The sequence below is a fragment of the Limulus polyphemus genome, unplaced genomic scaffold, assembly GCF_000517525.1.
Source record: "Limulus polyphemus unplaced genomic scaffold, Limulus_polyphemus-2.1.2 Scaffold3269, whole genome shotgun sequence".
NCBI lineage: Eukaryota > Metazoa > Arthropoda > Merostomata > Xiphosura > Limulidae > Limulus > Limulus polyphemus.
In genome coordinates this window covers 56,813-70,464 of record NW_013668879.1, presented here as the reverse complement: position 1 = coordinate 70,464, position 13,652 = coordinate 56,813, and the positions used below count along the sequence as shown (strand labels likewise).

Sequence of the window (13,652 nt, the reverse complement as noted above, 5' to 3'; positions counted from 1 at the left end):
TATTTTGATGTCATGATATGTAATTAAAATTGTTATTTTACGGTGATAATCTTGTTTTCTTGTGCCCAATAATGCATAATTTCATTTGATAAACACGTTTAGATTGAATGGTAATTTATAATCAGTCACAAGAACGTCGAATCTGAATCACTTGAAAAAAACACGGGGGTGCTTAACTTTTTTCCAGGTGTATACATACACTGAGAGTTTCGAGATTGTAAAACCCGAAACTGTTTTTATTTTTATATAATTTTCGTGCAAAGCTACAGAATGATTATTTGCACATTGTAGTCCCTAACTTTGAATGGATAGGCTTAGGAGGAAGACAGCTAATTAATAGCATTCACGGTCAATTCTTGAAAAGTGGGATTTGACCTACATGCTTATCGCTCACCACGGTCCCAAAGTGAGGATCGTGTATTTACGGCTATTGAACACTCGGATTCACAGTTCGGACACATTATAATTTGGTCACGCTTGGTTCAAATAAAATGTTTTTTCGCAAACTTCATGCCCATTGTGTGATGAACTGAAGTACATACTAAACTAACGCGGTCGTATAAGTATTTAGTCAAAAATTCTCATCACTATTCCGAAAAACTTAGTTAAGCGAGGGCTTAATATGAAATTTTTGTTTTCGTGAAAAAAGGTCAGGTAGCAATTAAAAATATTTTAATGTTAAAAATATAAAACCAAACTGTCAAAAATTAGAGGGTGAAAATGTAATAAAAGTCTAGAAAAATAAAATCATTTTTCTTTTAGCATACTATTAAAAAATAAGTGTCTGACTTGTCTACGAATGTTTTTAAAAGCATGCTCTTTCATTTTTTAGTAATTGGTTGAAAGTTGCAACAGATTGGTTGAGGACATTTTCCCAGACTGGTTAAAAATGTTATTAGCAGAGATTTTTGTTTCTTGTTAAGCTACGCTCTAGGCTATCGCGGTTATCGAAACCTGGTTTTTAGCGTTATAAGCCTTCAGACTTACCATTGAGCTGCTGAGGTAACAATGGAAATAAGATGATTTCTGTCGAAAGGGAAATAAATAAACAAATTATCTCGTTTAACCACCAATTCGGAGACTTGTTCTTACACTGTTCACTCCATATTGAGTAATTTTATGTTTTTGGTTGCTACAAAACTTATAAAGAACTGACCAAAATATTGAGTGACGTCAATTATTTGCTATGTAAAACATGTAGGATACCCAAACAGTAGTCACAGTGAATTAACTGAATATTGATGATATTTTTGTTAACATTTGGTGTAAGTGTCGTATATGTTATTGAGAACCTTATAAACAACAAAATTATGGACTCACAAGCAATATGGTGCATAAATGGTTTTTCAAAAATGTATTTAAAGAGCAGACAACACTAGTTATGGTCGGGGACTAGGTGAATTTTGATTTACTAAATTCCCCCTTGGCATTCATATTCATAACCCATATTTTCATTACATTAATAACCTACATCTGATTTACTTATTCTCTCTGGCAATGGAGCAAGTCCATACATTATTTATATTAATAATTACCTTCTAACAATGTTTAATATTTCTTAGTTATTCATATCTATCTCTGGCAATAAATAAAGTACAGACATGTCTCATTGTCAAGACTTATGGAGTTGTTATATTCGCAGACAATCAATGCCGTTTGATCAATCAGAATACTTCTGCAGGTATCATAATTGTTAAAGCGTTGTGAAATATGGATGGCGTCATCTAATATGACTGCGTTCACTAGAGGTCGCCATCTTGGTGAATGTGACTTCATCCAATGTGGCTGTATCCCACCATCTTATATAGCCTGGGGTCATGCCGCATTCACCTATCAATCAAACCCCTCGCCGCACACCCCAAATAGGCGACTAGGGTTTGCCACGCCCAGTGGGCATGTCATCTGTTACTCAAAAATTCACCTAGTCTCGAGCCATGTCATAACTGCTGATTATATGAATCCTATCAGTAACTCTAGTGTTAAAAGTCAGGAGAAGCCTAAATAGACTTGTTTATTCTAACAATTATTAAGTTACTTCGAGCTTTTCAATTGAATATTCTTTTAGATAACTGAAGAACAAAGAGTTTCACAAAACAAATAACGCTCGCTTAACGTTTAAAAATGTATATAAAGGGAATCTGCTTCTTTCTCCTTTCTCACAGTTAATCAATTTTCGTTTTTCTTTCTCATTTCTATAATATAAAATAAATAACATAAAAATGCCAATTGCACTTTTATTAATGTGATTAATAAGTGTAAGTTTCTATTAACCCAATTCAGACAACCATTAATGGTTTGATATTCTAAAAATATATATTTGCCGAGGTTAGTGCTATGGATTCATAATTAAAAGGTTACGGGTTTGAAGCTTATTCGCTACGTTCTATCCGTTGCTTCTGTCTATTCAGCCGTAAGCTTGGTACCAGCTAATAATCACGGGTTAACCTGTAATATACTGGCATCCTATCTAGGGGAATGTGTCGTCATTCTAATCGGCTTTGTGCCACTAGAAATGGGTTTAGGCGCCGTAACTACATGCCTGTCAGGCACAAATAGATTAATTTTTAAAACTTTTATCTCCTGAGAGCCGGGGTTGGCTAAGTATATTTCGTGTGCTTAGATTGTGAAACTGAAAATTTATGGTTGGCAACCTATTCCTACAAAACATGTACCATTATAGATTACCGTAGATGTACTGTAAGAATAATTGTGTGGTATGTGAATATATCGTATGTTTATGTCTTCTTGGAAAATTACAGTATTTATACCGAATTTATTATTTATTCCGTATATGTGTAGATCTCACATAACACGTGACCGACAACGCCAATAAGCTCATTTCGTTCTAGCTGCCTTTGTTATTCTCAAGTAGATAACACCTTTTTTTGGGGGGGGGGGAGAAAAACTTCTGCAATTATAGACGTTGTACAAGTATATCAACAGCAGTGGCTCAGATTACATCTAGAGGTTACGACCTCACCTATGTTGTGATAATAATGACCAATCACGTGGATAGTGCTAGTTAGTCCGGGTGGTAAATACGACGTTTCTTGCAAACTAAGAAATGTTAGATTTAGTCAGGCTGGAACATGATTGTGAAGAAATAGTTTGGAGAATCTAATAAAAGCGATAGTCCGTCGTGTCATAAAGCAAGTGTACACACTGTGTTTGTGTTTAAAGTTGTAATAAATATTGTTCATTTGCATTTTATTTTTTGTCCAGTCTCATTATTCCACTTAACATCATTACTTCATTATCGATATCTTCATTAAATTTCCTGATAACAAGCGGACCTATCTGATTACTCGAAGGTTAACTCAATTTTACCTGAATATACCACAAGGGTTAAATTCTACTGTTCGGTCAAATAGGAGTATCACAAGAGTTGGCATAAGGTGTTCTTGATTAACTGCCTATCGATTCAAAGCTAGATACAATTATGTGCAGATAGCTCCTGTGTAGGTTTACACGAAATTTTTAAACAAGCATACACATTTTATCCACTGAACTTCATTATAAAACATTAAATCACCCAAAACTATGACATAGGTACTGGATAAGTTTAAAGAAGACTTATCAAAAAAAAAAAAACGATGTTTCTCTATCTTCAACATGTAGTCAACAAGGAAGTATTTATAATATTCTTTAGCTAACTGATGGTTCAAGCACGAAAATAAACAATTACGAAAAACGATATCATCATACTTACACCACATGGTGAAATTAGGGCTTGATTATTAAGAAAACAGAAATTTCTTCATACAGTTACCAAAACATTACACTCACTCATGTACTGACAATGTGGCACAGTTTCATAAACTGTGATTATTATTTACTTCTCTGTGGTTGCAACTTCTCATAAGGAAGTATCTGTCAAAGGCCTTTGTGCCCATCTGAAAGTTTGTTTTTTGAATTTCGCTACACGAAGGTCATCTACGCTGGCCGTCCCTAAGTTAACAGCAATAGACTAGAGGGAAGGCAACTAGTCAACATCGTCCACCGACAACTCTTGGACTATTCTTTTACCAACGAATAGTGGGATTGACCGTCACATTATAACGCCCACATGGCTGAAAGGGTGAGGATGTTCGGTGACGAGATTCGAACCCGAGACCCGCAGATTGCCAGTTGCGCGCCCTAACCACCAGGCCCTTTCTGAGAAACGACTAGTAAGTCCAGAATTACTTTGAGAGACAAAGGTTTGTTTGTAATTAAGCACAAAGCTACACAATGGGCTATCTGTGCTCTGCCCACCACGAGTATCGAAACCCAGATTCTAGCGTTGTAAGTCCGCAGACATACCGCTGTGCCACTGGGGGGCTGAGAGACAAAGGATTTTGAAAAGAAACTAAAAGAAAATTAATGCCACAGTAGTTTCTCAATCGACAGATTTTACGTGGTCACTCTGGGTAATTTGAGCACATAACTGTTTTATTTTTATTTCGCGATAATTGGCAGGTGTGGTTCTGTACACTTTTTACAGTACTCTTTGAAATTTAGTTGTATTCTTAGTACGTGTTTTACGGTGTTAACACAAGTGTATATTTCCTGGAAAGCACTTGTGACACTCTCATAACAAACAGTGACAACTATACACAACCTCATTCTAGGCACTCACTATTCCTCACAGTATGTCTGGGGTTCGATTTCCTGTGGTGGACAGAGTGTAGATAGCTTATTACGTAGCTTTGCATTAAAAACAAGCAGAAGATACACACTAGAAAATATATAAATCCTAACACACTCGAGGAGCCATACCGGACTAAGTTTATAGTCTTGACAAGAAATATGTGCGACCCATGTCTACTTTCAAAACAACAGTATTAATAACTTTTAACTACCCACCCAGAATCCACATTATAAACCTCTGAAACATATTCTGGAGAAGCACGAGAAGACTATTCAGAAGATTCAAGAAATATTTTCAGTCATCTGCAAGTCAACCTTTAAAGCAACAGTGTAGAAATATTGCACCAGGTTCTGTCCAATCGTAATTGAATACATGATTAACAGTGACATTCACTAACTAAATCAAAATTTAATAATTACTTCACATAAGACAAACATTAAGAGTAAACTAAAAACCAACTTTAATAATGGTTGATGGGCAGAGCTGAATTAAGAGGAGGTACAGATGTGTACAGTTTCCCCGATCTCTTCGAATTGAAACCTCCCATCCCCCCGACGAAAATAAATAAAGATCATTAATCAAATATTGTACGTCTCAATGAAAGACATGTTTGCAATTGTCTCTCAACGAAAACAGCGATTTTATTCGTTTCACATAAGCCTATTATTTTGTAATTTTTCTTTAATATGCTTTTATAGCTTATTCTTTCGTAACTGTTTACTCGGCCATTTAACAAAACAATTCGTCATTACCTAATACTTATTATAAATATCAGAAGTAAAGTCGGTATATTATCTGCCCATCTGTTTGTGTATTGCTCAAACTGTAGTTAATAAACAATATTTATTGTATTTGATTTACTTATTTACGTTCTTGTTGTTGTTAAGCGCAAAGCTACACAATGGGCTATCTGTGCTCTGCCCACCACGGGTATCGAAACCCGGTTTCTAGCGTTGGAAATCTGCAGGCAAACCGCTGTGCCACTAGGGGGCTACTTACTTATGAAGTTCGGTCCTGAGGATTCCATTCAAACTTTTCTCCTGATTCCAGCTTCTTAACCTAGCCTTGTTGATAGAAATGATACTTGGCACAGAAAGAACCTTTATTTGGGCTAAGACAGTAAGTAAAGTCTCATTCCCAGAACGTTCCTCCATGAGCATGAATTCCATGAGGGGGTGAAATTATATTTATTCTTAGCGTGGGGACAGCATTCCATCTCACTTCGAACACTGATATATTTCCTCAGGATAAGGTTATTTAGCACGATGGTTATTCAAAGGAGATTACACTAGCTGAGCCTAGTTCTTTATTGTCTCTACACTAAGATGTGGGCCATAGATGAGTGAAAAGGTGGTGCAGAAATTTGTATAAGTTAGTATGAGCTGGGAGTTAATTTCTCCATAATTGTGTTTATTAAGAATGATTACTGACGTGGGTAAACTAAGATTGTGGGATATTTTGGTCTGAGATGAAAGTGTGATATAGACGTAACCTTCTTGTTCTGGTGAAATGAAGAGGCAACTTTTTTGTTTGTTTTACCGTAAAACTTCACAACAGGCTATCCGAGCTCTGTCCACCACAGAGAACCAAATCCCGGATTTTTGTGCTGAAAGTCTGTAAACTGACTGTTGACCTACTGGGAGACATAATGAGAAATTTTCACTGTCTTTTGTCCTGTGAAGACGTGTTCTTCATAAACTCCAACAGCCATCAGTTTGAACACCGATAGCATAGAAGGTGGTCAGTATCACAGTAAAGATTCCAATACGTCTTGGTTTCTAAAGTATGGTAAATAAAGATTGTAATTTTTGTTTATAAACTTGTGTTTGGGTCTTTTCGTTACTGTCTGTGTTCGATTAATTTTTCTGCAAACAAATGATTTCGAATCTCTTGTATTACACACTTATAACCGCCTGTTAGCTCTATTTTTTTTCTTAACGCATTGCCCCCAGTGGCACAGAAGTATGTCTGTGGATTTTACAACGCTAGAATCCGGGTTTCGATACACGTGTTGGGCATAGAACAGATAGCCCATTATGTTGCTTTGTGCTTAACTTCAAACGAACTTAACGCATTAAGAGCCAGAACTTTTTAAAGCTGTTTGCTATATTTAGCTTTAGAGATGCCATATAAACACGAATTTTTTGTAGCAGTTATTCGGCCAAGGGATAGAATCACTAGCACAAAGTACAACTTAAAGCAGATAGAACATAAACTTGGATAATGATAGGAAATATTCCGTTCATAAATACAGCTTAAAATAGCATGAATAGGCAGATTTTTTTTAATGTTTTTACAATCTCGCTCTTGAGTAAAACTGAACAAAAAAATAAACAGTTTGGTTACTACTAACATTTGCTATCGAATATCCTTCAAATATAACTCTTGACAACTCTAGTACCAGTTACTGACATCTACTCTTCCGATTTTTATTGAATCACGAAAAACAATAAATATTTAGCCTTATACTTAGTTAATTATTCTTTATCGATAAACATGTTGCCTTTTAACCTTTTCGTTGCATTATAGCTACTGATAAGCGTTAAGTCTCCTAGAAGTAAATTGTCTTACTGTAACAAGTTCCCAGTTATCATAACACAACACTTTTATATAATAAGACCTTTTTTTCAACTTTAAATATACAACTCAATTCAACCAAGAAAATCCATAATGATACTGTCTGAAATAATATACTGAATTTTAAGATGTACATTTTTATTTTAAAAGGTTAAACAACAACAACAAAAAAAAGTGTCATCAAAGGAGGTTCTAAACCTTCATTGCGTATTGTTGGTAACGCATGGCATTACAACTGTTAGTATTACAAAAACATACATTAAAAGTTTTTTTGCTTACGCTTTTAGCAAATGACTACTTTAGCATAAACACAGGGTTTGGTAGCAAAATATAAATTTCTTTTCCATACACTACTCTTACTGGAATATTTACCATAACGTAACAGAACTGTGAACCACTTCCAAAGTATTTAATATATATTTATTTATTTTAAAATGTTATTGCTGCCATCCAGTGTCAAGAGAATAAAACAGTCAGTGCTATAAACAAACATCAAAGGATACGATACACTTGCACTCAGCGTTATACACCACCGAAGAAGAGAAAATTAATACATCCAGAATACTGAAGAAAAAAAAGTACAAACTTGGAATAATGAAGAAGTTCCTTACACTGTAAGCAACTGGTGAGAACTTTAGTAGCCCATGGTTGTGAAAATACAAAATTCATTTTTAAACTGTTTACTATTTGCATCTGTATAGAAACAACTGTGTGCACAGGATATTTATATTGTCATAACTATTACAAGAAAAACAAAGAAGTTAATACAATATAGAGATGACAGTTTGTTTCTGATATTCATTCAAACATACTTATGGACTATCTGCACTAAACTCCGTAACTTTGAACTGACAGATCAGAAGCAGGCAGCTAATGAACTGCATTCATTACCAACTCCTGAGCTACTCTGAATGATATGATTTTAATGGCATTCTTATAATTCACCCACGATCCCAAAGTGTAGTTTTGTTTTGCAGCAAAGGAAAGTAAACCATGGACCTTTAGATCCTTAGTTCAGAACATTAAACACCTGGCCAAATGTATTGAGAGATAATTGTATTCTTTGTGTCCACCAACCACATCTTGTATCAAGCACAATAATAATTATTTTGTTATACTGATCCATACATGTTTGTTTGTTTTTTCACAAAATATGCAGATTTATACTGTAAAATAGTTTTACTGATGACATATGCATCTTGAGGAAGATGGCTGGTTTTTGTAAGTGCAAGATTACCACTTCACTTATATGGGCTTACACCCTGTCACCTGTTCATTCTTCTGAGTTTTTTGTGTACATTAAAAGGTTCATAGGTGTGGCAAGTGAACATCCAAAGATTAAATATAAATGCTAGTATTCAGTATTAAATCTTGGTTTAAAATTATTTTGGTAATATGGCTTCTCACATTTTCTGACAATTTTTTTCTAGTAAGCACTTTAACTTCCAAAAATCTTTGTTTTATATTTACTCATTTACAAGAAAACAGGGTTTCAATGTGTTATGAGAACAAGTAGATATAATGAAATTAAAAAATTGTCACTCCTATATAGACTCTATAATATCACATATAACAAAGCATTTGTTAGAGTTAAATTAGCTTTCAGTCCAAGTCACAATAGAAAGGCAAAGTTTTGTCTAACAATATGAAGCTAGGGTATATAACAAATAGCCTTTAATTATTTCTTTTATAATCTCAGCAAAATGTTATAAGGGGAGGGAACTCCAGAGCATATTAATAGCTAGGCATATCTTGATGGAAGAAGAGACTCCTTAATACATAAGCTCTGTTCAGCAGATTGAAAATAAGGGCCAAATATTTGTTTCTGATTGGAACATTACTTTTATCTAGCAAGCACACCAGAACTCTCAAGTTGTTCTAATATGATAATGCTACATTTTGTTCACAAATATAGCTGTTCTTTGCATTAAAAGGCATTTCCAACAAAGAAATATTGTAATCATAGATCAGTCTCATATTATTATAAGTTTGCACACGTGCAGTGAATGTGATGCTCTTGTCAGAAAATATTTTAACATTCTTTTTTTGGCTTCAATTGGACAAAGCTTACTCGTTAAGGGGTCGGTTATTAACATGCAGCACCTCTTGTAATATTTCATAACACTAAAATAGCACATTAAAACCTTTTGAGAAATTGTAAGTAAAAAAAGGAAAAGCCATTTATAATTAGGTGTCTTGTAATTATCAAAAATAATTTAGTTATAAACTAGGTGATGCTTTTTAAGTTAAACAATTTTGTATTTACATTCTAAGTTCTTAAAATGTTCAACCTAGTTCATACCTTCTAGCAATGTAATTGTTTTTAAACACACTACTTTAAGTAAAATTTGTTTAATAAAACATGTAGATATTTCAATAACTACAGTTATGACAATTGATTCAAAGCATTACAGAATGTTTCAAAGTTTACAATCATTAGGCTGAAGATGATCATTTCATACACATGCATTCTAAAATAACTTTTGAAGTCTCAGTAACTGTCAGGATCAGTTCCAACAAATTAATTGAGTTATTATAAACTGATCATTTTCATCAAGCCAAAACATACATTTTCAACAGAAAAATGATTTTCATTACGTCATTTAAACTTTTATGTACAAAGATTTGTCTAAGTCATAAGTGATTACTTTTTTGCAAAACAAAAAGCATAATATGAGATAGTTTCAGTTCAAATTCAGTTACAGATTTTCACCTTTCCAACTCAGCTCGAGCCTTGCCGGTGTTTTTTGGCATTTTTTTATTTGAACTGTCATCCAAATCTTTTGCTTTGTAAAAATGTGGGGCCACTTCAAGGAGCCAAGAACATTCAATTTCAATCACTTCTCTCATAAACTCCTTGGTTGTAAAGACAAGTTCATGATATAACAGCCAGCGAGGTAAGTCTTCAAACATTGAGCTATTAGGATGAATCATCACAGTCTGTTGGTGTTTAATAGTCTTATAGTGGCCACTCTTACTCAACTTTGCTGTATGATAGAAGAATCCTGCTGTTATAGCCTTTCTGATATTCACCGAGTCCAGTGGGTTAGAGACAAGTTCTATCTCCACGCGATCCATCAAACCTTCAAGTTGTTCTCGGACATCCCTTGCCCTTCGCATAGACCGATGTTGAATAAAGTTCTCAAAGCACCATTGCGTTGAATAACCTGTTTCCATCCACTGGTTGTAAACATTCAATAATGTCAAATGATCTCCACCTGCACTGAAGAAGTTTTTTCTAGCAGTATCGGCATGAACTATTTTGTCTTTTGGGCGATAGAAGATTGAACTGTTACAAGACAACATTGCTGCAATTGAGAGAATTTCTTCTGAGCATTTGTACTGTTCAGAGGCTAATATCATTTTCGACATCATAGGGTCAATAGGAAATTCTGCCATACGTCTCCCTCGCTTTGTCAATTCACCAAGGTGGTTAAGGGCACCAAGAGCATACAACTGTTCCAATGCTAGCACAAGAGTTTCATGAGGGGGAGGATCAAGAAAATCAAAATGAATGAGATCATTGATACCAAGTGATTTCAACAACAAAACAACATTACCAAGATTCACACGCTGGATCTCAGGAATAGCATTATCTTCCAATTCATGCTGATAGGCCCATGCAGTATAGAGCCTAAAGCACTTTCCTGCTGCTACCCGGCCTGCACGCCCAGCCCGTTGATTAGCTGAAGCTTTAGATATTGGTGTAACTACTAATGATTCCATGCCTGTACGAGCATTATAACTGTTCTGTTTGTTAAAACCAGGATCAATTACGTATATTATCCCATCTATTGTCAATGATGTTTCTGCAATATTTGTGGCTAGAATAACTTTCCTGGCACCAGGTGGTGTTGGTTCAAATATCTTAGCTTGCATATCAGATGGTAGATTTGCATAAATTGGAAGAACTATAAGTTCCCGAATTTTAGAGCCTAAGCTTCGGGTTCTTTCTAATAACATTTCTTGGCAAGTTTCAATTTCTTCTTGACCAGTCAAAAATACAAGAATATCACCCAAAGGTTGTGTAACATGTATTTGCAACACAGTTACTACACAAGCATCCAAATAGTCTGCCTCTGGAGCTTTGGTATAGTAAATATCAACTGGATATCTTCGTCCTGGTATTCGAAAAATTGGAGCACCATCAAAGAAGTCTGAAAATTTTTCTGCATCAAGTGTTGCACTAGAAATTAAAAGCTTCAAATCTGGTCTAAACCGGGCAATATCTTTAACAAGCCCAAACAAAATATCTGTATGAAGAGTCCTTTCATGAGCTTCATCAACTATTAACACACTGTAACCAGACAGGTCTGGCTCTGAGAGAAATTCTCGTAATAACATTCCATCAGTTAAATATTTCAGAACTGTTCTTTCAGATGTACAGTCTTCAAACCTTATACTATATCCAACTTCATTACCAAGTTTAACACCCATTTCTTGGGCAACACGGGCAGAAACGCTCATAGCAGCTACTCTTCTTGGCTGAGTACAGCCTATTTTTTTCTTGTCTTTTGTATATCCTGCCTCATACAGGTATTGAGGAATTTGGGTTGTTTTACCAGAACCTGTTTCACCCTCAATTATTAGAACTTGATGTTCTTTTATGGCTTGTAACAAATCCTCTTTAAATGGGTAAATTGGAAGACTTTTTCTTGTTTCTTCTATACTTAACTTTTTCTTCTCGTACTCAGACAACTCTGGTTCAGACTCAGCTTTCCCTTTTGATCCTGGCATTTTTAATGCTTGAACAAATTCAATTGCATCATCCATTACTAATTCATAATCTTTTTCCTTGTGTTGTTTCTTGGCATCTCGAGCTCCAAAATGCATTTGTGCACTGCCTAGTCTTTCTTCTTCCCATTTCTTTTGTTCTGCATTAGGAACTCGTTCTTTTTCATCAACTTCAACATAACTTTTTGGAGGTTCTTTCTCTTTCTTCTCTTCTGGAATATGATATCTCTCAACTTTTTCCAATTCTCGAGCCCTTTCATGCTCTTTTGTAAGTTCTAATATTTTCCTCTTATATTGTACTTCGGCCTTTTCTCTTTTTGTTATACTGACATCAGAGAAAAGGAATTCTTCATCTACAATATCTCCTTCTAATTCTAACAGTTTATCTTGTTTTCTTTTCTCTAAATATTTTCGACGAGACTCAATTCTCAGTTTAGGAACAACATTTTTCCTATCTTCAGCTTCTAATTTTAATCTTTGTGCTGCTTCCTGAAAAGCTTTTTTGTCAGATTTTTCCACAATACTTCTTGTTTTATCTTTATCCTTATCTTTCAGTCTAGCTGCAAATTCATCTCTTTCTTTCAAGTCTTGAAGACGCTCATGTTCTGTATCATCAAAATCACTATCAGAGTCCATATTATGACTAATTTTACTTTTACTAGAAATCTCAGGTAGAGGTTCACTTTCATTTGAATCATCATCAGACAGCATTTCTTTTCTTAAATGTTTTCTTTTCTTTTTCTTTTGTCAGTTCTAGATTTTTTTGTAGGAATTTGATCATTATCTTCATCATCCTCTAATAACTGGTAACTTTGATTTTTCTGCAAAAGTTCTTGCACTGCGCGTTCATGAGCACGCATGGGCTTCTCCCTTTTTTCAACATGTGGAACTTTATTCCAAAGTTCTCTAGCAAATCTACTGAGTTTTCCATCAACTGTAAGTGTTCCTGTATTTTCAACTTTGGTTAAAAATTCTTCTACACTGACGCTCTTTCCTGCTAAATTTATCAAAAACTGAGCTACATATTTGTCACTAAGTCCAAGCAACTCATGCAACTCATCACTCACCCATTGTTCTACTTGTGAATCCATGGTTTGTAAGTCTTTCAATCACTTACTAAAACAAATTAACATTAAAAAAAATCCACGGTTTCATTTTTATATATAATTAATAATTCTGTCTGGTAGTAGTAAACGAAATCTACCGCTTAGTATCTAAGCTAAGCCTATAACATACACTGATACATACACAAAATGTTGTGAACAACCGTGAGCCCTCTATAATAAGACAAATATTAAAAACAATCAAATTTAGAAATAGTATAGTTAGTAAATTTTTTGTTGAAGTTTATAACTATAATAAATCTAATTTAGCTAAGCAGATAAAACTGATAAAATTAAAACAATAATTCACTGACTAATAAGTTAATGATTTATTACGAAATATAGCGAAGGTGGAGGCAATACAGTGAAAATTTATTAATTTTGACAAAAAACTTTAGTGGAATTCACTTCGGAAGAGTACTGCCGTATTCCCCCAGTTGCTCAGCGGTATGTTTGTGGACTTACAACGCTAAAAACCGGGTTTCGATACTCGTCGTGAGCAGCTCACAGATAACCCATTGTGTAGTTTAACTTCAAACAAACAAACCAAAAAAGCACTACCGTAAATTACCAAAAATTACAGGGCTCATACATTACACAACAAAAAA

General features: G+C 34.6%; 1 protein-coding gene across 1 annotated transcript; it reads right to left on the bottom strand.

The window, feature by feature from the left end:
- Window positions 1-9,543: 9,543 nt before the first annotated feature.
- On the bottom strand, window positions 9,544-13,190 carry LOC106469029 (putative pre-mRNA-splicing factor ATP-dependent RNA helicase DHX16). The gene is given in 2 exon segments (XM_013929484.2): window positions 9,544-12,685; window positions 12,688-13,190. Coding segments are annotated over 2 exon segments (3,114 nt in total). The 5' UTR covers window positions 13,033-13,190; the 3' UTR covers window positions 9,544-9,916.
- Window positions 13,191-13,652: the final 462 nt, after the last annotated feature.